Source organism: Schistocerca piceifrons, chromosome 7 (genome assembly GCF_021461385.2).
Source record: "Schistocerca piceifrons isolate TAMUIC-IGC-003096 chromosome 7, iqSchPice1.1, whole genome shotgun sequence".
In the NCBI taxonomy this organism is placed as follows: Eukaryota; Metazoa; Arthropoda; class Insecta; order Orthoptera; family Acrididae; genus Schistocerca; species Schistocerca piceifrons.
This window is the reverse complement of record NC_060144.1, coordinates 153,084,713-153,108,842: the sequence shown is the minus strand read 5'-3', so window position 1 is coordinate 153,108,842 and position 24,130 is coordinate 153,084,713. Positions and strand designations below refer to the sequence as shown.

The 24,130-nt window shown below is 44.8% G+C and overlaps 1 protein-coding gene across 1 annotated transcript in view; it reads right to left on the bottom strand.

Moving 5' to 3' along the window:
- Positions 1-24,130, bottom strand: part of LOC124805276 (bumetanide-sensitive sodium-(potassium)-chloride cotransporter-like) — a 197,160-nt gene that overhangs the window by 156,728 nt on the left and 16,302 nt on the right. The window contains exon 2 of the mRNA XM_047265788.1: positions 6,365-6,518. Within this exon, the coding sequence (XP_047121744.1) occupies positions 6,365-6,518 (154 nt within the window). The remainder of the gene's footprint in view (positions 1-6,364; positions 6,519-24,130) is intronic.

Here is a 24,130-nt window from a genome sequence, read left to right as displayed (position 1 = left end):
CGGTGGTAGGACAGGGATAGTTGAGCAGCTTCAGAGTACCGACTCTCAACAGCGCTGGTGTAAAAGGTGCCCGTGGCCAAACGGATGCCACAATGGTGGATAGTGTTGAGATGATGTAAGAGGGAGGGGCGTGCAGATGCATAAACAAACCACCCATAGTTGAGTTTCGGATGGACAAGGGACCGGTACAAATGGAAGAGGGTTGTTCGATCAGCACCCCAGGAAGCACCATTGAGGACATGTAGGACACTGAGGAACCACATACAGTAACATACATGGGAGCACCAAGAGTGTTTCCTATTGAGCATAAGCCCCAAAAATTTCATAGTTTCAAGGAATGGAAGGGCAACAGGCCCAAGATGTAAAGATGGTGGGAGAAACCACTTGCTTTGCCAGAAATTCATACAAACGGTTTTTTCAGTGGAAAAGTGAAAGCCATTGTCGATGCTACATGAGTAAAGATGATCAAGACACCACTGACGATGCTGTTCAGTGAGACATGTCATTGGAGAACTGCAATAGATGGCAAAATCGTCAACAAATAGGGAGCTGGAGATGCCTGGTCGGAGACAGGCCATGATAGAGTTTATGGTGATAACAAAGAGGATGACACTCAGGACAGAACCCAAAAGCACACCGTTTTCCTGGATAAAGGTATCTGACAGGGTAGAACCCACATGCACCTTGAAAACTGTATCTTGTAAAAATGCATGAAGGGAACAGGGCAGGCAGCCACAGAAGCTCCACATGGAAAGAGTAGTGACGATACCATTTCTCCAACAGGTGTCATAAGCCTTCTCCAAATCGAAAAACACGGCCACAGTCTGGGATTTCAAGAGAAAACCATTCATGACATGTGTACAAAGTAACAAGATGGTCAACTGCAGAATGCCGTGCTTGAAATCCACACTGTGCGTTCGTCAGTAAATTGCGAGACTCTAGCCACCATAGTAGCCAGGCATGAAACATACGTTCCATCATCTTGCAAATGCAGCTGGTAAGGTTTTTGTCCTTACCGGCTTAGGTATGGATATGACAGTGGCTCGACACCAGCGTCCAGGAAATGTGCCCTCAGCCCAGATGTAGCAACATCTGGATGTGGATGGTGTTCAGCCCTGGGGCAGAGGATAGGGATGAACTGAGAGTGTGCTCAAGCTCCCTCATAGTAAAGGCAGCATTGTAGCACTCATGATTCAGAGAAAAGAAGGTTATCACCCAAGCCTCCTCCGCTCGTTTCCAATGGCGGAAGGCACAGTGATAGTGTGAAGAGCTCAAAACTTCCACAAAATGGTGGCCCAAGGTGTTGGAGATAGCAACAGGGTCCACAATGACATCATCTGCTACTGTGAGGCCAGAAATGGGGGAATGGATCATGGTCCCACAGAGCCATCAGAGGTTGGCCCACACGACAGAAGAAAGGGTGGAACTGTTAAAAGAACTAATGAATGAAATCCAGCTAGCTCGTTTGCTGTCCCGAAGAACGCGACGACACTTTGCTCGCATCTGTTTATAAGGACTGCAGTTTGCCATCATAGGATGATGGTTAAAAACACAGAGAGCACATCTCTGTGCACAAATTTCATTGTGGCATGCCTCAGTCCACCAAGGGACTGGGACATGACGTGGAAGAGGAATGGAACATTCTGCAGCAGTAAGGACAACGATGGTTGGTTAGTCCGTCTGGTCATCACAAATGGGGAAATCTTTTTCTTCGAAGGTTGCCAGGGAGGAGTAAAGCTGCCAGTTAGCCTTAGTAAGCTGCCATTTGGGTGTGCACTCCGGTGGGGCAGGAGTCAGCAAACGGAGAGCACATGGGAAATGGTCACTTGAGTAGCTGTCAGGAAGAACGGACCAGTCAAGATGATGGGCAAGCTGGGCAGTGCATAAGGATAGGTCCAAATGGGAATAGGTGTGTGAGGAGACAGAAAGGAAGTGGGTGCTCCAGCGTTAAGGCAGAAGAGGTTAAGTTGGTTAAGAAGGTCAGCCATGAGGGCACCAGCTGCCCAATAAACTGAAGGAAGTGAAGGAAGTCTGACGTGGTGACATCGAAGGACGGAGGTACATAAATGGTACACAGGGAAAAAGTCAGGCGGCGAAGGAAAAGGCGAACTGCAACAGCTTGAAGACAGGTAGTCAGGGAGATGGGCTGACTATGAATATCATCCTGTATGAGTGCGCACGATGCCCCCATGAGATGGAATGCCGACTTCTGGGGGAAAGTCAAAACGAATGAGAAGTAATGTGAACGCTCAATGTGGTCATGAGGATGCAATTCCATTACCTGTAGGCAGAGTACAAGGGGATGCTGCAATGCTAAAAGCAGCCATACATCCTCTTTGTGGGACTGAAGGCCATGAATGTTCTGTTGGAGGACAGTCATGAGGAGGAAGAGATGTAGGGGTGTCAAGTAGGCGGCTGCCGAGTAACAGCCGGTGTAGAGTTGCCACTAGAGGGCACAGAAGCAGGATGATTCTGCTCCATGGGGTCTACAGAAGCACTGGCTTGCCTGTGTGGTTGTTCTGTGAAATCCAACATTGAAAAACGGTTGGTGGTGTGCACCGGCGAGACAGAGGCTGGCCGGGCTAAGGTACTACGTGGCGACATAGTCGAACAGGATCTTCAGTCAGTGAAGGAGAAGACCATTTGCCTTTGGTGGACTTCTTTGAGCCTTTCCAGTTAGAGGAAGACTCAGATATTGTTTGGCTGGAGGGACGGCAGAAGTCTTCACGGGAGTACTACTACTGTCCTTTCCTCCCTACTGGTTGTGTAGCTGGTGGCTTCGCCCCTTGAGGCGAGAGTTTGACAGTTTGTTGCACAGTGGGATAGGGGGGACGGCGATGCTACTTTGACACTGGGTGATTTCACAACCTCAGAGCTGAACTTGAGGTTGCATGTCTGCGTGGCCACGCCCTTCATGGAGCGAGGGGTAACAAGAACAGAACTATATGCACCAGATGGGAGAACACAGGGTTTGCAACTAGCCAGTAATTTGCGAGCTACTGGGTAAGGCATTTTTTCCTTCACACAAATCTCTTGGACAGCCTGCTCATCAAGATACATGGGACAATACTGAGAGGATGTGATGTGGCTGCCATTGCTGTTGATACAATGGGGAGGAGGAGATAGACAGTCGCACTCATATGCATTCCTACCACAGGTTACACATTTGGCTGGGTATTGACAAGAAGTTATAGTGTGGTTGAAACCAAGACTCTGGTAGCAGTGCACCAGGTTTGGAATATAGAGCCGTGCTGTGATAATTTCATAGCCTGCTTTGATCTTGGACAGCAGCACCACTATCAAAGGTGAGGGAAACAGTGCAGGTGAGCACTAAGGAGGAATCTACCTTTTTCATTACACTATGGATGGCCATGACACCCTGATCTGAGAGGTAAGATTGGATTTTAGCCTCGGTTAGACTGTCGAGCAGCCTGGTGTAAATTAAACCATGGGAAGAATTCAAAGTTCTATGGGACCTCGACATGAACCGGGTAGCTGTGGAGAAGTGAGGCAGCAAACAGTTGTTGTACTTAAGAATCAGAAGCAGTCTCCAAAAGCAAAGTGCCATTCTGTAAACGAGAGCAGGATTCCAAACAATCAATTAATTTACCGTGGCGGAGGACTGACTGTCTTCAGTACGCGAGACCGTGAGGAACTGTGGTGCACCAGGAAGGGTCTTCAAATCATTAGCCTCATTAAATTTATGTTTTGTAGATGTTGATTGGGAAGATGATTGGCTCATTGTGAGAAAATCCCCCATGATTTCCAGCATCTCCGATGGTGCACTCCTTCCAACTGGGGGCACCCTTCAGAAGGGGGCGCACTTGCCTTAGATGATTGTTCACACCTCAGGCCACACCTCCCAAACATCTGTCAGAGAGACCAATCGGCAATTTGGGAAGGTTATCACCCCTCCTTGGGCCTGGCCTGCACCAGGGGGTGTGTGAACCCCACCTGTTGACTCGGGGCTGGGAATTATGCATTACCCAGTGACCAATTATGTGTCAGATGCATGGGCCGGCCTTCAGGAGTGCACAGGGAGGAAGAAGAAAAAGAGGAACCTCAAACGCTGAAGCGGACGAACAAGAGAAGGTTAACAAAGAAAGGAAAAGAGAGCAAAAAACAAAGGTCAAACCGTTCTTACGTCAGCGACAGACAATTCAGGACATTCTCAATAACATCCTAGACATATTCCCAAAGGGAGGGGAAAAAAATAACAAGAGGACAGACATGCAGCACAGAAGGGAAAAAGTGCTGCAAAGGCTGGGGCCCCGTGGTAGCCAAGCACAAACCCGCAAAAGAGTGGCAAGCTCACTGGGGGGACTGAGGAAATGTTCAGTAGCAGACAGACCATGTACCTGCAGGATGGCATCAGTGGTGACAATGAATGTGTGTGGTGGGACTGGGACAGGCAAAGGCACAGATTTCAAATGACCTAGGAAATGGTTAGTATCTATAATATAGGATCTAAGTCTTTGCACTATGCACATGCTGATCAACTAAGGCTGATATATATTTGGTGGGTGCTTTAAAGCCAGCAACTATAGGATGGCCAGGATGATTAGCTTTGTGGATCTTAGGAAAAAGGTAAAAGGTGGGGGTGCATGGTTTGTGTGGGATAAGAAGTTCTATGGATTGAGGTGTAAGTCCTTGTGAGGGGCCTGCAGGCCAGTTTGAATCACAGGGATGGGATCTTGATGGCAGATGCTGTATGTAGAGGTGTCAGACAGCTGGCATAGACTTTATTAACATACTCCTGTTGGTGAAGTACCACAGTGGTAGATCCTTTGTCTGCTGGGAGGATAATGGAGTCATCAGCTTCTAGGGATGAAGAGCCTGGAGGTCTGCAGAGGACAGGTTAGGACCATGTTGTATGGACCTGAGGAAAAGTTGTGAAGCAATGCTGGATGTGAGAAATTCTTGGAAGGCTTGTAAGGGATGATTCTGAGGTAGTGGTGGTGAATCAAGTTGGGATTGTTCAAGGTAGGGTTCAGTGACAAGTTTGCTGTTGGAAAAGTTTTGGGGTTGGGTGGCAAAGTGATATTTCCAGTTAACACTGTGTGTAAAGGAAAGTAGGCCCTTCACCAAAGCACCATGGTTAAATGCAGGTTTAGGGCTGAAAGTGAGCTGTTGATCTCCTCCTCACTGAAGGCCAGCTACACACTTTTGTCCACATCAAATCTACTAACAAACAACAGTACTTACATTTTGACAGTTGCCATCCTTTCCATGTCAAACATTCCCTCCCATACAGCCTTGGCATTAAAGGCAAACATATTTGTTCGGATGCAGGCTCTTTACAGCAAACCACCACCACTCTCACTTCAGCCTTCACTGGACATAATTATTCCAACAGCCCAGTTTGAAAGCAGATTTCCCGGGCCATTGCATCCAATCCTGGACTGCTAACCCCGCCTACTTTGGAGCACACCACTTTTCACTCAGTATTATCCTGGTCTTGAATGTATCAGTCAGCTACTTCACAAGGTCATGACTTCTTAAGTTCATGTCCTGAAATGAGATCAGTTCTGTCTGCGATTTTGCCTACCAAACCTTGAATAGCTTTTCATTGGCCTACCAATCTCTGCAATATCATTGTCAGACCCTACGCTCTTTCTCCACCCATCTACCTACCCTATGGCTCCTACCCCTATGCATCCTCCTACCACTATCTATTCCAGCTCTGTGACTAGCAAAACATATACTACCAAAGGAAGAGCCACCTGTGAAACAACACATCGTACACCAGCTGTGGTGTAAACACTGTTTGACCTTTTAGATCAGCAAGACTGCTGCCCAGTTGTCAGTCAGGATGAATGGGCATAGGCAGAGGCAACACACAATATCCTGTTGCAGAGCATGCTGTACAACATGACAGTCATGACCTTGGTGCCTGTTTCACCACATGCGCCATCTGGATTCTTCTCCCTGACACCAATTTCTCAGAACTCCACACGTTCGAGCTAGCACTACAACATGTCCTTGGTTCTCACCAACCTGACCTTAATTTATGTTAATTTCTTCCATCTCAGCATTTATTCACAGTAACTACTTCTTTCTTCACTCCATTATAGCTTTCTACATTTTTTATTTTCTGACTTGTCTCTTTTTTTCCTGTTGGGCCTGCCCCCCCCCCCTGAAAGTGAGGAAGATTTTTCATAATGGAAAGTTTTCTATTAATATTTTTGTTTGTTGTCTTAAGGACATGTAAGGTACAGACACTATTTTTCATTGTTTGAAGCATGCTAACATTAACAGTAGAGCAAGTGCTACTGCTCAGAACAGTGAAACATATTACCATGAGGGATACACTGCTAAACTAATTGTTTCAATGGAAAAAATAGTATTCTAGTCACAGACTTACCAATCCCTGCTTGGCCTACAACCCATGAAAGGCGCAGAAACAACATTATTCCCCAAATGCTGAGAAGATTGCGAACCAGGACTCCTTGAATCCATCCAAATTTAACTGGAACTTTCATGTCTTCGGTCGAAGCACCAACAAATTGTTCTATTCCCTGTAAAGTAAAAGAAAGATTTTTTAAAGAATATCTTAAGTCAGTTTGCCATACTTCAGCAACTGTTCAGAAATGATTACTTGATTAATTGCAGAAAGAGTATAGTAATTCACAGATAAATCCTGACCTCTTACTATATTAATTTTTCTCCATTTATAGTCATTAGTATTACTAAAATTGATCAAAGGGACAAAATTGTACCCAGATGGATTAAAACAGGGTTGAACAATGAGTTAATCCTCAATAGTTCAGCACCAGAAGTCCTTTCAATAATGTTTGGACTTTTCCAAACAATATTTCAAACTTCCACAGACATTTTTAGGTAAAAAAAAAAAAAAAAAAAAAAAAAAACCGACTGTCGCCCACTGTGCACTCAGCTTCTTCATTATCCACTTGATTCAGTATTTAGTGTCTTCATTTGAGACAGATTCGAAAAACTTGCTAGAACCAATGGAGCCCACTCTCAAACACATGACATGATCCAGTACTTAGCATCATATTACAGACACTTGTTACTTATTCCTACAAATAATTAAGTGACCCCACTAAGATCAGCTGCTATAGTTCAAGCAATATTATTTCATGCTTTAAGAATATATGGTTATTGGGTCTCTATGCCATACCGATTGTGAACTAGGACTTCTCCAATAATTCTATTTAATGTTACCGTGACTACTGAACTTGCGTGTGTGCTGTCTCATAGTTTGTGTGTGAAGTTTGCACTTGATTCGGCCACTGGAGGCCACCTGGCCTGCTAGTACTGAAGCAGCTGCATCCCCTGTTTGAGCTAATGAGACTATATAGACTGGAGCACAAGGCTCCGCCAGCCACTTGTGTGTCACCTGTTTTCTGTGCTTGTCTTTCTTGTGTTTATGTTTTTCATGTAATAAAGTTATGATGTTCTTGGGTTAGAACAAATGTGTGTGCATACTCTCCATTAATTGTATTCTCTTCTATTGCTGGTACTGATTTGTACACTGATTTAGCATTGTTTTTGGCTACCTGTGATGCTGTATGCATTCAAATGAATGTATCTTTGTTCATTCGTGTATCATTTGTAATGTGCAGTATGATATCTGTTAATCAAAAATAAAGTAGTTGGAAGAGGTAATCAAGACTCTACAGGAAAAATTTTTTCAACTGAAATGCAGAAGATTATGTTTAAGCTGTTAAAACAACAAGAGAAACAGCTATCTCAACATTAAAAGCAACTTAAAATTCAAAATCAGCAAATTCAGTTGCAACTATTGTTGCAAAAACAGCATGAAACACACTAAAATGGTACATCCTGTCTTGCTCATATATCAGCCCTAGAGTAAATTAATGCTAAATTTGTTTTCTTTCTGAAATTTACTTTCAACTACAGTTGCTCAAAAAAATATCAAAATGGCTTCAAAGGAAGCGTTTTCCAAATTTTTATTATGCAGACAATAATTTATGTTTTGCCAGTCCAATGGCATAGTTATTTTTGATGTGGAATTTTTATTTCACAGAAAACCTTGAATTTCATAGCACCACATGCTTTGATAATACACATTTGCTGGATGGACATATGGATTTGAAATTATTGGGCATCAGGCCATTTCATGAGATTGTGGTACTGGTGAATGAAGAGTACTTGTGTTAATATGAAATACAAATGTCATAATGGTAGCCATAGCACTAGAAAATGTCAAGTTCAAGTTAGATCAAGTCAAGTTGTTGTTAGATGTTTAAAAAATAATAAAGCAATGGAAGTCAGTAAGGAGGGTTGATTGCAGGACTAAAAGGCTGAGCCAACCACTGAAAAAACGATTTCAATGTAAGAAGGAATTCTGTATCAGTCTGTAATATAATTAAGTTGTCAAGAGCTGAACAGCAGTACCTGAAACAGCACTGGCACAGATGACCTTGGGATTCAAGGAGTCAGATGAGGTGGCTGTTGACCATGTGCTTACCTACAACTGGTAAGGGCTATCCTCTGATGACTGTTAGGGTTGGTATGATCCTTGCCTAGTTTCCATAATAGAATTAATATTGCCTCCTTCCAAGTTGTGGGGTGCTGACCATCAAACCAAATCTGACAAACAAGAGATAAGCTAGCTTTGGCTTCAGGGCACAGATGGAGCATGGCATAATGAATCCGACCAGGTCCAACAGCAGCATCTCTGGCCACAGACCAAGCTGACTCCAGTTTCCACATAAGAAGCAGAGCATCCTCATTTTCACAGTCCTACAAAACACCTAACACAGGAGATTGTCTGGATGATGCAGTGACAGTAAAAAGTATCCAAGTAAACTCGGGGCCATGTCTTTAGGCTTGTCCACCAAGACCACAAGGGGAGGTGTATTGCCCTTGCCTGAAATCTGCCATATTGTCTTACAAATTTGTACATGATCCACCATCTTTTGGAAACTGTCCTGTTGTTCAAAAACAGCCTGCTGACTGTATCACAGCCAGGTTGCCCTTTGAACTGCGTTTGCACCGTGTCCTGTCGAACACCATTCCAGTCAGCATATGAAGGGGAAACAGTCACTGGAAAGCAAATCTGTGGACACTTCTCACTGAACTGAGTCTGCAGTAGTTGAGGAACAAGAACAAAGTTAAATGGCCGAAAATGGCTATGTAGTTGTGGAAAAGTGTGTCATCTGACCAGAGTTCAAAAGGCACATATTCTCTGCATGTTTGTTTTTGCTTTAGGTGCGGCAAAGGCTGTGGCTCCATTGTAGCCAAGCATGAACTCACCAGTGACCTGGCTTGATGGCCACAGCCCACTTAATGGCCATTGCTCAGAATCCTGGTGCCCTTAAGAGACAGGCACTTCCTCATTGGTATGTATGGGGAAGTAACAGCCGTGGCATCAACAAAGCATTCTCTGTGTAGTCTGGGGGCTACTACTGTTTAGGTACCAAATACCTGATGAATGTCCTTCCCATATGTACTAGCTACCATGCTGGGTAGGACCAAACACAAGTAAAAGAAGTGGGAAAAGCTAAAACTGAAGTTCTATACACAAGCAACATTGTCAACGGGGAAACTGTCTTACAGGCCAATACTGTAGTACAGGGAAAGATGAAGTACTGCAATTGTCTGGGACCCCCAACCTTGCAACACACATACTCTGAAGTGTGTTTTAAGCCCCTCAGGATAACAGAAAAGGTGAAAGGTGGGAATGGGGAGGGACAGTGGTGTAGAGGTGGGATTTGTTGATGTAGTGCTGCCTGTGGAGGCACGCGGAGATGTGGAGAAGACTGGATGGTGGGCTGCTAGTGCAGGGTCAGGAGAGCTGTGTTTAAGGTGAAGGAACAAGTGAGAAAAAAAAGAAAGGGTAAGAATTATGCAAGTGAACCTGTTATTGTGTCAAGTGCCAGCACGCCAATCAGGAATGATAGAGAAGAGATGGCTGTGAGAAGATGTCAGCCAATTGCACGCTGACCAACGCCTCTCCAGGACGACAATGCGATATCAGTGGCCCCTGTACAAAGAGAACATAAACACTGTATCCGACTGATCGTGGCCAATTCAAGGGTAGCTTAAAGACTAGTCATTTAGTTTGTACTATGTAGCATTGTCTATACTGACGAAACTTTATTATTTTGTCTGTTACCCTTTGCTTGTGACACATCTGTGTAACACACAGTTAAGTATTGTATTTGTTCATTTTGTAATAAAACTCATTAATACAATTTGTTTGAATGTTGTCTAGCGATCCGAGAAAGCAGGTTTCCAAGACACCCCACACTCGACGATTAGGCAGGATTCAAAATTTGAACATTTGATGACTAGGCTGGATTCGACAGAGCCTGTGAGAATTGGTGAAGTGTGGGAGGCTGGAGTAGCAGAAGGAAAGGGGATAAAGGCATGTAGAGCCCAGAAAGTTTAGGAGGTTAAGGTTGTGCCCGGGGGTCTTAGGGGAGTGGAGGGCATGTTGCAGATACATTTCCCACCTACACATTCAAGGAAAGGAAGTGGTGGGAGGATCCAGATGGGATGGTATAAACTGCAAAGCAGTCATTGAAGTCAAGTACAACATGTTGTGCAGTATGCTCTCAGGCCTCACTTCCTTTGCCTTGTATATTCAAAAAATAAATAACTAGCCTAAAATTAAATAAAAATAAACTGAAAATTAATTCCGACCTCCATACATACAAGGTGAGAATATATAACAACTTCCATGTAATAAAAGGAGGCCATGGAAAAAAAAGAAAAAAGAAAAAAAAGAGAAAGAAAGAGAAAAAAACCAACATATGAACACCATTGGTATTAGCCTATAAAACAAGTCTCCCGGTGCTATAAAAGCAATCAGGGAGATAACTGTGTTCAAGTACACAGTTTTCAAATATCTATCTAAAAAATGCCTCTATGCTCCGCCATCTGAATGTGACTCAGATTCCATCTATTCAGGGTTTCAACCCAATCTGTCTAGGAGGTGATTTCCCTTCACAATGGGGAGACAGTACCAACCCTCTCCTTAAACCAGGACAAAAATTCATCACAGCTACCAACCTATTAGCCTAACCGTTGTTCTCTGCAAACTGCTGGAAGGATGGTAGCCCAAAGATTATGCTAGTTTCTCAAATAATGCAACATTTTCTGCCCCCCTATCATTTACAGGAGGGACAATTCACAACTAACCATCTAGTTAGGTTGGAAAAGTAATCTGAGAGGATTTTTTCTAAATGCCAACCTCTCATTGCACTCTTTTTCGGCCTATATAAGACATATGACACTGCTTTGCACCATCACATTTTACTCCACTCTCCATGAATCGGTCTCTCAAGGTTCTCTACCAGTTTTTATTCATCAGTATTCATCCCACCAATCATTTTGGGTTAGAACTGGTATATCGCTCTGCTCTCCATATGTCCAAGAGAATGACACCCCTCAGAACTACATTCTGAATGTCACACTTTTCCTTATTGCCATCAATTGGAAGTGACCTTCGTTGGATCTCTGCACCGTTTGTCAATGATTGTTGCAATTGGTACAGCCCCCGATTCCATTTTATATCTCCGAGTTGTTGGACCCAGGTATTTAAATGAGGTGACTCATTCCAATTGTGACTCGTTTATATTCTGGTCACAAAATGCAATGTTTTGGGTTTTATGACGTGCACAATTATACATTTCTCAATACTTAAGGCAAGTTGTCAACCCTTCTGCCATACTGAAATATTATCCACTTCTAAATATTTGTGCATATTTTTCTCACATCCTTCATTATAGCTGCATAATCTGGAGAGTGGGGGAAAGAAAAACAGAGTGAGCAGGGCACACCCTTCATTACTTCTAAACCTATTGATGACCCAAGATCTTAGACAACCTGCATTGTCTTCTGTAGCAAGACATTTCATACTTCGTTTCACTGTAATTACATTCATAAGCATTGGTGTGGTGCTCAGTTACCATTTCCAAGATCCATGCTTGCCACAGACAGCCTTTACATATGACCAGAATTTATTTCAGTTTGTGAGGCCTTTTGAACAGATTCTGCAATGATAATGACTGGAGGCTTCAGGCATTGACCTTCTGACAGATGAGTGCATTTCATTTATGATCATTTAACACCCATTATTGAGTAGTCACTGTTTATTTAGAAGTTTGTACACAGAGACTGTTTAACATGGAGGTTCCTCCCATTGCAACAAGTCTTGTTGCAACCCTTGTTAACTAAAGTACGAGCAGCCCTTAGCGGCTCACCATCTTACTTACAACTATTCATGATGTCGTCTTTCCAGCTTAGATCTTTTTTAATATGTGACTTGTAAGTACTGCATCTTTTTCCAGTCAGTACAAACTAATTTTATTAGTGTTTTATATACTTAATATGTTTCAGAACAGTTCTGAAGACAACGCTCATAGTAGCGTTGAAACCTGGTCAATTTTGACTTAATATTTGTGACCAAGGGCTTATTTGTTCTAATATAATTCTGACACAGTCACTGAACCTTAGCAGCTATGTTCAAAGTTTTATATTTCTCTGTAAACTTTTTGGTTACATCTGTATGTGCCTGCTGAACAATAAAAAGATTCACTTGTAAGTTTAGGTCCAACTTTTATATCAAGTCTTGCACAAACAAACTCATGTGCTTCAATTTCTGCCTTGGTGGAGTTTAAGTTTGTCTACTGTGACAGTTACAATGCCTCTATTCTTCATTAGCTTATTTCAATATGCCCTTCCATTTACACAAAAAAGTAACCCTACTCTCAATTATTAGGAGTGCTTCAAACCATGAAATTGTGAATGCTTTGGCAGTTTGTCATTGCAGTTTTAATTATCCATGTGGACACACACACACACACACACACACACACACACACACACACACACACACACACACACAAAGAGAGAGAGAGAGAGAGAGAGAGAGAGAGAGAGAGAGAGAGAGAGAGAGAGAGAGAGAGACACTCATTATTGTGTGGAGATTTGTTGTAGGACTCCCCTGGATAGGTCAGGGATGCACTCCACAAAGGAAGCAAGCTACTCTGGTAGCAGATTTGTGGTGCGCACATGAGGACTTTTTAGGCTAGGCAGTAGTTTGAGGTGCTCTGATGAGCACTTTCCAGTTGATATGCAGCAAGGGAAGTCAAACGGCATTCAGAATTAAGACACTTTGACTGTCGCAATTTTATCAGTGAACAGCCGAAGTATTCATAATGAAGTTCCCAAATTTACTGCCCTCCACGAAAGTTCTTGAACTAAAATTATCCTTGGGTCTAACAGCTGGCTGAAACCTGTAGTGGAAAGCTCTGAGATATTTAGCAAGACATGGAATGTGTATTGGAAAGATGGATTAGAGGCCTTTGGAGAGGGAGTATCATAGCAGTTGATAAAAATATTTTCTCTATTGAGGTCAAAGTTGAGAATGACAGGTGTAGGTGAAACCAAGTTAATTTTTTGATTTTTTTTACTGGCCTTCCGATTCTGCTGTGACAGTTTAACAGTCATTCAACAAAAGTCTACTGTCAAAAATGTGTGTGTACCCAGATCTTGCAATACTGATTGGAGATGGTATGTCCATAGATTCATAGTGGGCGGGGGGGTTCCAAACAGATAGTCATGAGAAATACTTTTTAACACATTTTCTGAAAATTCTCTTGAGCAGCTAGCTTGGTAGCCCATACACAATGGAAATATCTTAGACTTTGTAGCTACAAATAGGCCAGACCTTATCAACAATGTCAGTATAGAAACTGGTATTAGTGACCATGTCATTATAGCAACTATGATCACAAAAGTTAATAAATCAGCCAAGAAGGCTTGGAGAGTGTTTCTGGTAGATGGAGCCGATAAGCAGTTCGTAACATCTCACTTACATCATGAATTGTGAATTGGCATCACTGTTAATTGGCATCACTTAGTTCCAGTACAATGGATGTAAAGGAATTATGGGCAATGTTTAAGCAGACCATAAACTGTGGTGTGGAGAGTTATGTACCTAGTAAATGGATAAAGGATGGAGAAGACCCACCATGGTTTAATAACAAAATTCGGTAGATGCTGAGGAAGCAGAGGTTGTTGCACTCTTTGTTCACAAGGGAATGCATAAATGATGACAAGCGAAAGTTAGTAGAGGCTCGTGCATCTGTTAAAAGATTGATGTGCAAAGCATACGACAACTGTGACTGTCACATCTTAGCAAAAGCTCTGGCAGAGAACCTGAGAAAATTCTGGTTGTATGTAAAATCACCTAGTGCGTCTAAGGCTTCCGTTCAGTCCCTTGTTGGCCAGTCTGGTGTGGCAGGCAGTTGAAGATAGCAAAACAAAAGTTGAAGTTTTAAATTTCACTCTCAATAAATCATTCACACAGGAGAACTGTACAAACATACCGTCATTTGACCATCAGACAGAATCCCATACGGACAACATAGTAATAAGCATACCTGTTGTAGAGAAACAATTAAAGGATTTGAAAGCAAATATATCACTAGGTCTGGATGGAAGCCAGTTTGATTTTACAAAAATTGCTCTACAGCATTGGCCCCTTACCTAGCTTGCATTTATGGTGAATCTCTTGCACAGAACCAAATCCCAGGCAAATGGAAAATGCAGGTGACTACAGTATGTAAGAAGGATAAAAGAATGGACCTGCAAAATTATAGACCAATATCCCTAACTTCTGTTTGCTGCAGGATCCATGAATATATTCTCAGTTCGAATACAATAAACTTTCTTGAGACTGAGGAGCTTATGTGTATGAATCAGTTTGGTTTTAGAAACCATCGCTCTTGTGAAACTCAGCTTGCCCTATTCCCACATGATATACCGAAAACTATGGATGAAGGGCAACAGGCAGATTCCGTATTTCTAGATTTCTTGACAGCATTTGACATGGTTCTCCATTACAGGCTTTTAATGAAGGTACAAGCAATGGAATAAGTTGACAGACATGTGCATGGCTTGAGTACTTCTTAAATAATAGAACCCAGTATGTCGTCCTTGATGGCAAGTGTTCGTCAGAGACAACGGTATCATCCAGGGTGCCCCAGGGAAGTGTTATAGGGCCACTGTTGTTCTCTATATACATAAATGATTTGGCTGACAAGATGGGCAGCATTCTGTAGTTGTTTGCGGATGATGCTGTGGTGTATGGCAAGGTACCAAAGTTGAGTGACTTAAGGAAGATACAAGACAACTTAGACAAAATTTACAGTAGGTGTAATGAATAGCAGCTAGTTCTAAATCTGGAATAATGTAAGTTAATGCAGAGAAGTACGAAGATCAAATTTCTAATGCTCAGATATAGTATTACTAGTGTTCTGCTCGACTCAGTTAAGTCATTTAAATATCTGAGCATAATGTTGCAAAGTGATATGAGGTGGAATGAGCATGTGACAACTGGGATAAGGAAGGTGAATGGTCAACTTTGGTTTATTGGGAGAATTTTAGGAAAGAGTGGTTCGCCTGTAAAGGAGACTGCATATAGGGTGCTGGTGTGACCTATTCTTGAGCACTGTTTGAGTGTTCAGGATCTGTACTAAGTTGGATTAAAGAAAGGCATCAAAGCAATTCAGAGATGGGCTGCTAGATTTGTTACCAGTAGGTTCGAACAACACATAATTGTTACGGAGATGCTTCGGGAACTTAAATGTGAATCCCTGGAGGGAAGGTGATGTTCTTTTTGAGCAGCACTATTGAGAAAATTTAGAGAACTGGTATTTTAAGCTTACTGCCAAACGATTCTGTCACCAACATACATTGTGCCTAAGGACCACGAAGATAAGATACAAGAAATTTGGGCTCATACTGAGGTATATAGACAGTAGTATTTTCCCCTCCCTCTATTTGCAAGAGGAACAAGAAAGGAAATGACAAGGGACAAGGTACTTTCTGCCACACACCGTACAGTGGCTTGCAGAGTGTGTGCCACCTGGGACATGAATCCCTAATGCATTGCAGATCTATTTAGGAAGGAGCCCACAGGTCTCATTATAAAGAGTAAAATTTGCTGAAATATGCCTCAGTTTTTATTGCATTGTGTATTCTTTACTGTATTCAAGTCTATGTTTATATGATAACAGCTGTACAAGATTACATTATATCTGGATTAATAGATGGTATGAAATATTGACCTGAAGCTTTTCAGTGGAGCCACAATTTGTATCTTGATTGCTCAGCTTGTAGAATATTACCTGCAGAAGACAAAGAAATGGATGTTTATTCAGTCCCACCACAGCTCTAATCCATAGGAAACTTTAAATTGTACAGTCACCAAAGATACAGTCACCAGAAGAAACACAAACTAGATATAATATTGTCACAATTCCACAAAAAACAGTCATTAGCAATATAGATTCTAGTCTATGTAATATCTCCTGAGTTTGTTATTTGTTCTTAAATGGCAGTTTAATTGTGAGCAATGCACCCCATGCGCCACTTTGTCTGCTGGTAACATACCCCAAACTTTTGCAGTCATTATTCCACGTTGAGTGGCAGCAGCGTCACATTGATATGAACACTATGTGTGCACCCTCAGTCATGGAAGCCGGTTCATTGTAATTATTTCTGAATTATTAATCTTGAAGAAACTAATCTGCTTGGAGTATTCGAAGACACTCAGAATTACATAAGATATGTATGATGTGGTGGTTTGGAGGAGGACAGAGAAACAATTTTACACTTATGAAAAGGTGACTGTTTTGTTTCTCACAGTCAGTTTTAACAGAAAACTGAGCAGCAAAAGCATGAATTGGGGCATTTTTCTGACATGTGCCAATCAGGGCATTTAAAACATTATACAGATTGTTTCCTTGCAGTTCTACTCATCATGAATTTACACATTTCACGCCCTCTACCGGCTGACACTGACCTTAGGCAAGAGGTTTACTATTACTGCAAGATTCTAATGATATTCAATGGAAGTCTTTTCACCACATTATTTGAAATTGATAAGCCTACGGGAAATAACACACAGCAATAAGATGTACTAGTGCTCACAGAACCAGAGCAGGATGTATCAGGCCCTCCTCACACAAGAATATGGATATACCACCATCTTGCATCATAAAATCATAATATTTAGGCAGCAGCATATGATCACTAGCAAGATCTGGGGCCTATAGAAAGTCCCATGTTTCTTTAGTCTTAAGTGTTATAAAGCTCTTTAACGCACCATAAGTGCCACTGAATGTAACAGAATTTCTGACTTCTGCAATCACTGCTTTCTTAGACTTCTCAAACTTTCTAGTACAGTAATTAATAACCCGACAGCTAAATTATTTTTGTAGGTTTCTAAAAGCATTTATACAGCATTACTACTCAGAGCTGACATTTAATCGTGTGATCATTAGAAACAGAAAAAAACACAGGTGTCTCAAGAAACCCCTACCAAGGTGTAATTTGAAACGCTCATTTCTCCATTTTAACAACAGTAAATATTAACCTGTGATTTTGTTACCTATTGGAAAACTCAGTTGAGAGCAAGCTTCAAAGTATGGAAAACATTTTATTGGATTTTCATGCATTGTTGTGTAGCAGGATGGCTTCAAAGTTCAAAAGTGATTCAAGTAACCCCAGAAGATGGTAGCTTTATTCTATACAAGACTAAATATGCACTGAGTCTATGATATGCATGCATGATCACAGGGGTATCTTATCACCACCACTTTTGAAGTATCATAGGCCAATGCAATTTTGGATGGATGGATTGATAGGGTGGTTGTGTTTTTTTTTTTTTTTTTTTTGTGGTTTTAGGGCGCACAACTTCAACGGTCATTAGCGCCCAGACTACGTGAGGAATGCACCACGAGTCACAAGTTTAAAACAGCAACGAAACGGAAAGCACGATAAAAGACAGACTGACAGGCATAGGATTAAAAAAGGAAAACAGCAGAATCAAATGTCCTTTGAGAGGGTTGTCAAATTGATAAAATGAAGAATGTGAGCAGCTGCTCGTGGGTCATCCGCTAAAATGGCTTCTACAGTACATGGCAAGCCCAGATCAAGACGCAGGGTGTTAAAATCCGGACAGACTGTTAAAATATGGCAGACCGTCAGCAATTGCCCACAGGGGCAGAACGGCGCCGGCGCAGCCGTCAGCAGATGGCGATGGCTGAACCGGCAGTGGCCAATTCGTAACCGGGCCAAAATGATCTCCTCCCGCCGAGAATGGCGTGAGGAGGACGTCCAAGCCACGGGAAGAGGTTTCAGGGCCCAAAGTTTGTTGTCAGTAAGTGCAGCCCAATCGGCATGCCACTGCGACAAAATGCGCCGACAAATTACCCTGCTACAATCTGACAAACGGACACAACAAGATGCTGTCCGAGGCTGGAGGACCGCAGCCTTGGCCGCGGCATCTGCAGCTTCGTTCCCAGGGATACCGACATGGCCAGGAACCCACATAAAGCTAACCGGAGAACCGACGTCCACCAGCTGCTGAAGAGAGCGTTGGATCTGGTGCACGAAAGGGTGAACCGGGTACGGATCACTGAGGCTCTGGATAGCACTCAGGGAATCGGAGCAGATGACATATGCAGAATGTCGGTGGCGGCAGATGTAAAGGACAGCCTGGTAGAGGGCAAAGAGCTCAGCTGTGAAGACCGAACAAAGGCCATGGAGCCGGTATTTGAAACTTTGTGCCCCGACAATAAAGGAACACCCAACCCCGTCATTGGTCTTAGAGCCATCTGTATAAATGAAGGTCATATTAATGAACTTCGAACGAAGTTCGATAAAACGGGAGTGGTAGACTGAACCGGGGGTAACCTCCTTCGGGAGCGAGCAGAGGTCAAGGTGGACGCGAACCTGAGCCTGGAGCCAAGGTGGCGCGTGGCTCTCGCCCACTCGAAAGGTTGCAGGGAGTGAAAAATTAAGGTGTTGAAGGAGGCGACGAAAGCAAACTCCAGGGGGTAGCAGGGCAGAGACATACAAACCGTATTGACTGTCGAGAGAGTCATCAAAAAAGGAACGATAAGACGGGTGGTCGGGCATTGCCAGTAGCCGACAGGCATACCGACAAAGCAGTATATCGCGCCGGTAGGTGAGTGGCAACTCACCAGCGTCAGCATGAAGACTCTCGATGGGACTAGTATAAAACGCTCCGATCGCAAGTCATAAACCCCGATGTTGTATGGAGTTGAGGCGGCGTAAGATGGATGGCCGTGCAGAGGAGTATACGAAGCTCCCATAATCCAGCTTGGAGCGGACGATCGACCGATATAGACGAAGCAGGACGGTTCGATCCGCTCCCCACGACATACCACTGAGAACACGGAGGACATTTAGAGAACGGGTACAACAGGCAGCCAAATATGACACATGTGGAGACCAATTAAGTTTCCTGTCAAATGTAAGACCTAAAAATTTTGTTGTCTCCACGAATGGGAGAGCAACGGGACCGAGTCGTAAGGACGGTGGGAGAAACTCTTTGTAGCGCCAGAAGTTAATACAGACCGTCTTCTCGGCAGAAAAACGGAAGCCATTGGCGACACTCCAGGAGTAAAGACGGTCAAGAGAACGCTGAAGACAGCGCTCCAGGAAACACGTACGCTGCGCGCTGCAATAGATGGTAAAATCGTCTACGAAAAGGGAGCCTGATACATCAGCTGGGAGGCAATCCATTATTGGATTGATCGCTATGGCGAAGAGAGCGACGCTCAAAACTGAGCCCTGTGGCACCCCATTCTCCTGGTGAAAGGTGTCTGACAGGACAGAACCCACACGTACCCTGAACTGTCGATCCATTAAAAAGGAACGAATAAAAAGAGGGAGGCGACCGCGAAGGCCCCATGTATGCATGGTGCGGAGAATGCCCGCCCTCCAACAGGTGTCGTAAGCCTTCCCCAAATCAAAGAACACAGCCGCGGTCGGGCACTTCCGCAAGAAGTTATTCATAATGAAGGTCGACAAGGTAACCAGATGGTCGACAGCAGAGCGGCGCCTACGAAATCCACATTGTACATTGGTAAGTAGGCGTCGAGACTCGAGCAGCCAAACCAATCGAGAGTTAACCATTCGCTCCATCACTTTACAGACACAGCTGGTAAGCGAGATGGGTCGATAACTGGAAGGCAAGTGCTTGTCCTTCCCCGGCTTAGGAATCGGGACAACAATAGACTCGCGCCAGCATGCGGGAACATGTCCCTCAATCCAGATGCGATTGTAAGTACGAAGAAGAAAACCTTTACCCGCAGGAGAAAGGTTCTTCAGCATCTGAATATGAATAGAATCAGGCCCTGGAGTGGAGGACCGTGATCGGCCAAGTGCGTTTTCGAGTTCCCGCATGGTGAATGGGGCATTATAACTTTCACGATTCGAGGAGCGGAAGTTAGGTGGCCTAGCCTCCTCTGCCTGTTTGCGGGGGAGGAACGCAGGGTGGTAATGAGCGGAGCTCGAAACCTCGGCGAAAAAGCGGCCGAAGGCATTGGAGACATCCTCAGGGGCCACAAGGATGTCATTCGCGACCGTCAAGCCAGAAACTGGTGAGTGGACCTTAGTGCCAGATAGCCGGCGCAGGCTACCCCAGACAACAGAAGAAGGAGTAAAACTGTTGAAGGTGCTTGTGAAAGCAGCCCAGCTGGCTTTCTTGCTTTCTTTAATAATACGACGACACTGAGCACGTAATCGTTTATAATTGATACAATTCGCCACTGTAGGGTGGCGTTGAAAGGTGCGTAAAGCACGTCGATGAGCACGTAAAGCGTCTCTACATGCTGCAGTCCACCAGGGGACCGGTACGCGACGTGGAGAAGAAGTAGGGTGAGGGATGGAATATTCAGCAGCAGCGAGAATGACGTCCGTGAGGTGTGCGACCTGACTATCGCAGCTTGTGAAGGTTTTATCCTGAAAGGTCGCCCTGGAAGAGAAGAGCCCCCAGTCTGCCTTGGAGATGGTCCAACTAGAGGAGCACGGAGAGGGGGTATGCTGCAGAAGATGGATAACACACGGGAAGTGGTCGCTCGAATATGTATCAGAAAGTGCATACCACTCAAACCGGCGTGCAAGTTGGGGAGTACATATAGAGAGGTCTAAATGGGAATAGGTGTGAGATGTTTCCGAAAGAAAAGTAGGGGCGCCAGTATTGAGGCAGACAAGATTGAGCTGGTTGAAAAGGTCTGCTAACAGGGAGCCCCTCGGGCAGGATGCTGGAGAGCCCCAAAGGGGATGGTGGGCATTGAAGTCTCCAGTTAACAAAAATGGTGCAGGTAGCTGAGCAATAAGTTGCATCATGTCTGCCCTGGTAACGGCAGATGACTATGGAGTGTAAACGGTACAAATGGAAAATGTAAAAGTGGGGAGAGTAATGCGGATGGCTACTGCCTGCAGGCCGGTGTGCAACGTGATGGGATTGTAGTAAATATCATCCCCGACCAGCAACATAACCCCTCCATGGGCCGGGAGACCTACCACAGGGGGTAGGTCAAAACGCACAGAGGTGTAGTGTGCCAAGGCAATTTGATCGCATGGGCGTAGCTTCGTTTCCTGGAGGGCTACGACGAACGGACGGTGCAAACGGAGCAGCAACTTCAAGTCCTCTCGGTTGGAGCGAATGCTGCGAATATTCCAGTGAATAAGTGCCATCGTAAGAAGAAAAGGAAGACGAAAGAAGGGGTCACCTCGAAGGCCGCTGAGGGCCTGGCTTCGAGCGAGCACTGCCGCCGCTATCAGTAGGCGGACAGTCATCGTCCATGGGGTCTATAGGTTCATCGGCCATCTTGGGAAGATGGCCGGGAGGGGGAGCTTCCTCCGCCGGTGAATGGCCAGATGTTCGGCTACCAGCGGTGCGGCCAGGCGAAACGGATGACGGCCTGGGGCGGCAACCGCTGGGTGGCGCAGGAGAAGAAATGCGCCGTGGCGGAGAAGGATAACTGTGCTTCCTATGAGCCTTCTTGGAAGGACGTTTGGTGGAAGTACCGGTCGAAGGCTGGGAGGTCGAGGTACGTAGGAAGTCTGCACGGGACGGTTCCTACTTGAAGGCCTGTGCATCGGACTTCTGGGTATTCGTCTTGACAGAAGCTGATGAAGGTGCTTGTGTCTGAGGGGTGACGGGAGGAAGAGGAGACGTTGACCGGGCGATCTTAGCACTGGCCGAACGGACGACCGTGGTGCTGAAGGTCAGATCGCATGTCTGGGTTGCCACCTCCCTGGTAGTCCGAGGAGAGGCGAGGACAGTACTGTATTTCCCCGCTGGGAGCAGCGTGGGCTTCCTACTAGCCAATAGCTTGCGAGCAGCCGAGGTGGACACTTTCTCTTTGACCCGAATTTCTTGGATGCAGCGTTCGTCCTTATAGACAGGACAGTCGCGGGAGGATGCGGCATGGTCACCCTGACAGTTCACACAACGAGGAGACGGAGGTGGACAGTCACCCTCATGGGCATCCCTGCCACAAGTGACACATTTAGCCGCATTGGAACAAGACTGTCGAGTGTGATTGAAACACTGACACTGGTAGCAGCGCGTAGGTGTCGGGACATAGGGGCGAACTGAAATAACCTCATAGCCCGCCTTGATGCACGATGGCAGTTTAACACTATCGAAGGTCAAGAAAAGTGTCCGGGTCGGTACAAGGTCATTGTTGACCTTTTTCATGACCCTATGGACAGCCGTCACGCCCTGCTCAGCGAGGAATGATTGAATCTCCTCGTCAGTCAATCCGTCGAGGGAGCTAGTATAGACCACACCACGAGACGAATTCAAAGTTCGGTGAGCCTCCACCCGCACAGGGAACGTGTATAGGGGTGTGGCCCGAAGCAGTTTTTGTGCCTGAAAGGCGCTCTCAGTTTCTAGTAATAAGGTACCGTTACGCAACCTGGTACAAGATTTGACAGATCTGGCTATGGCATCTACACCCTTCTGGATAACGAAAGGGTTGACAGGAAAAATCCTTTCCGTCCTCAGATCGAGAAACGACGAGGAACTGTGGGGCAGGCGGTAGTACTTTTGTCACTGGTGGCTGGTCACGTTTCCGTTTTTGGGCAGAAGTCGAGACAGATGGAGTGAAATCCAATGCGGAGGAATCCCCCATGATTGCCAGCGTCTCCGATGGCGTGCTCCTTCCTTGTGGGGACCCTCTCAGAGGGCACTCCCGCCTTAGGTGAATGTTTACACTTCAGGTCACACCTCCCGAGAAACAGACGGAGGGACTAATCGGCATGGTCAGAAGGTATCAGCTCAGGCAATCGCCCCTCCCCGGGCCTGGCCTTTACCAGGGGGGACGCGCGTGCCTTACATGTCTACCCAGGGCGGGGAATTACGCGTTACCCCGTCACCGGCTACGCGTGCGAACGCGTGGGTCGGCCTTCAGGCACGCACAGGGAGGAAGGAAGAAGAGGAAAAAGAAGAGAGAGAGGGAGAGAGAGGACAGACTGTCTCAAACGCCGAGGCGGAGACCAGAGAAGACAAGGAGAAGAAGGTAATGAGAAGGCAATGAGAAGAAGGCAATGAGAAGAAGGCAATGAGAAGAAGGCAATGAGAAGAAGGCAATGAGAAGAAGGCAATGAGAAGAAGGCAATGAGAAGAAGGCAATGAGAAGAAGGCAATGAGAAGAAGGCAATGAGAAGAAGGCAATGAGAAGAAGGCAATGAGAAGAAGGCAATGAGAAGAAGGCAATGAGAAGGCAAGGAGAAGAAGACAAGGGAAAGAGTAAGGAAGACAGTGAGGTGGAAAAGAGCAAAGAAAGGAACCAACCAAAGGAAGGAAGAAACGAGAAGTGAAAAAGCAAAGTGACCGCAAATAGAGGTCGTGGAACCGCCCGTCTCCGGACGCAGGTGCTAACGACCCCCTTGAGGGGGTGGGACTCCTTTTAGTCGCCTCTTACGACAGGCAGGAATACCTCGGGCCTATTCTAATCCCCGGACCCGCAGGGGGGTGATAGGGTTAAAAAGACAAAACTATAAGGTCATTGACCTCTTAATCCTTTGTCTGTCAAGCTGAGAATAGCTCCAGAGAGGAAGTACACAAAATACAAATCCAAATGAATTCAATTGTATCCAAGAATCAAGAAAATCAAGAGATAGTAGCAAGCAGAGCAGAGCAGAGAGGTGAAGATGGGTGAGTTGCCCCATCCAGAAAGCCGCTGGAGGCCCCCGAGACATGTTATGCGATCAGAGATATCCTCCGTATCGGAGCTTCCACAACCTCATTTACCACAAGAAAACTAGCTAAATGGACAAGATAAACTCTTAGGAAAGAGAA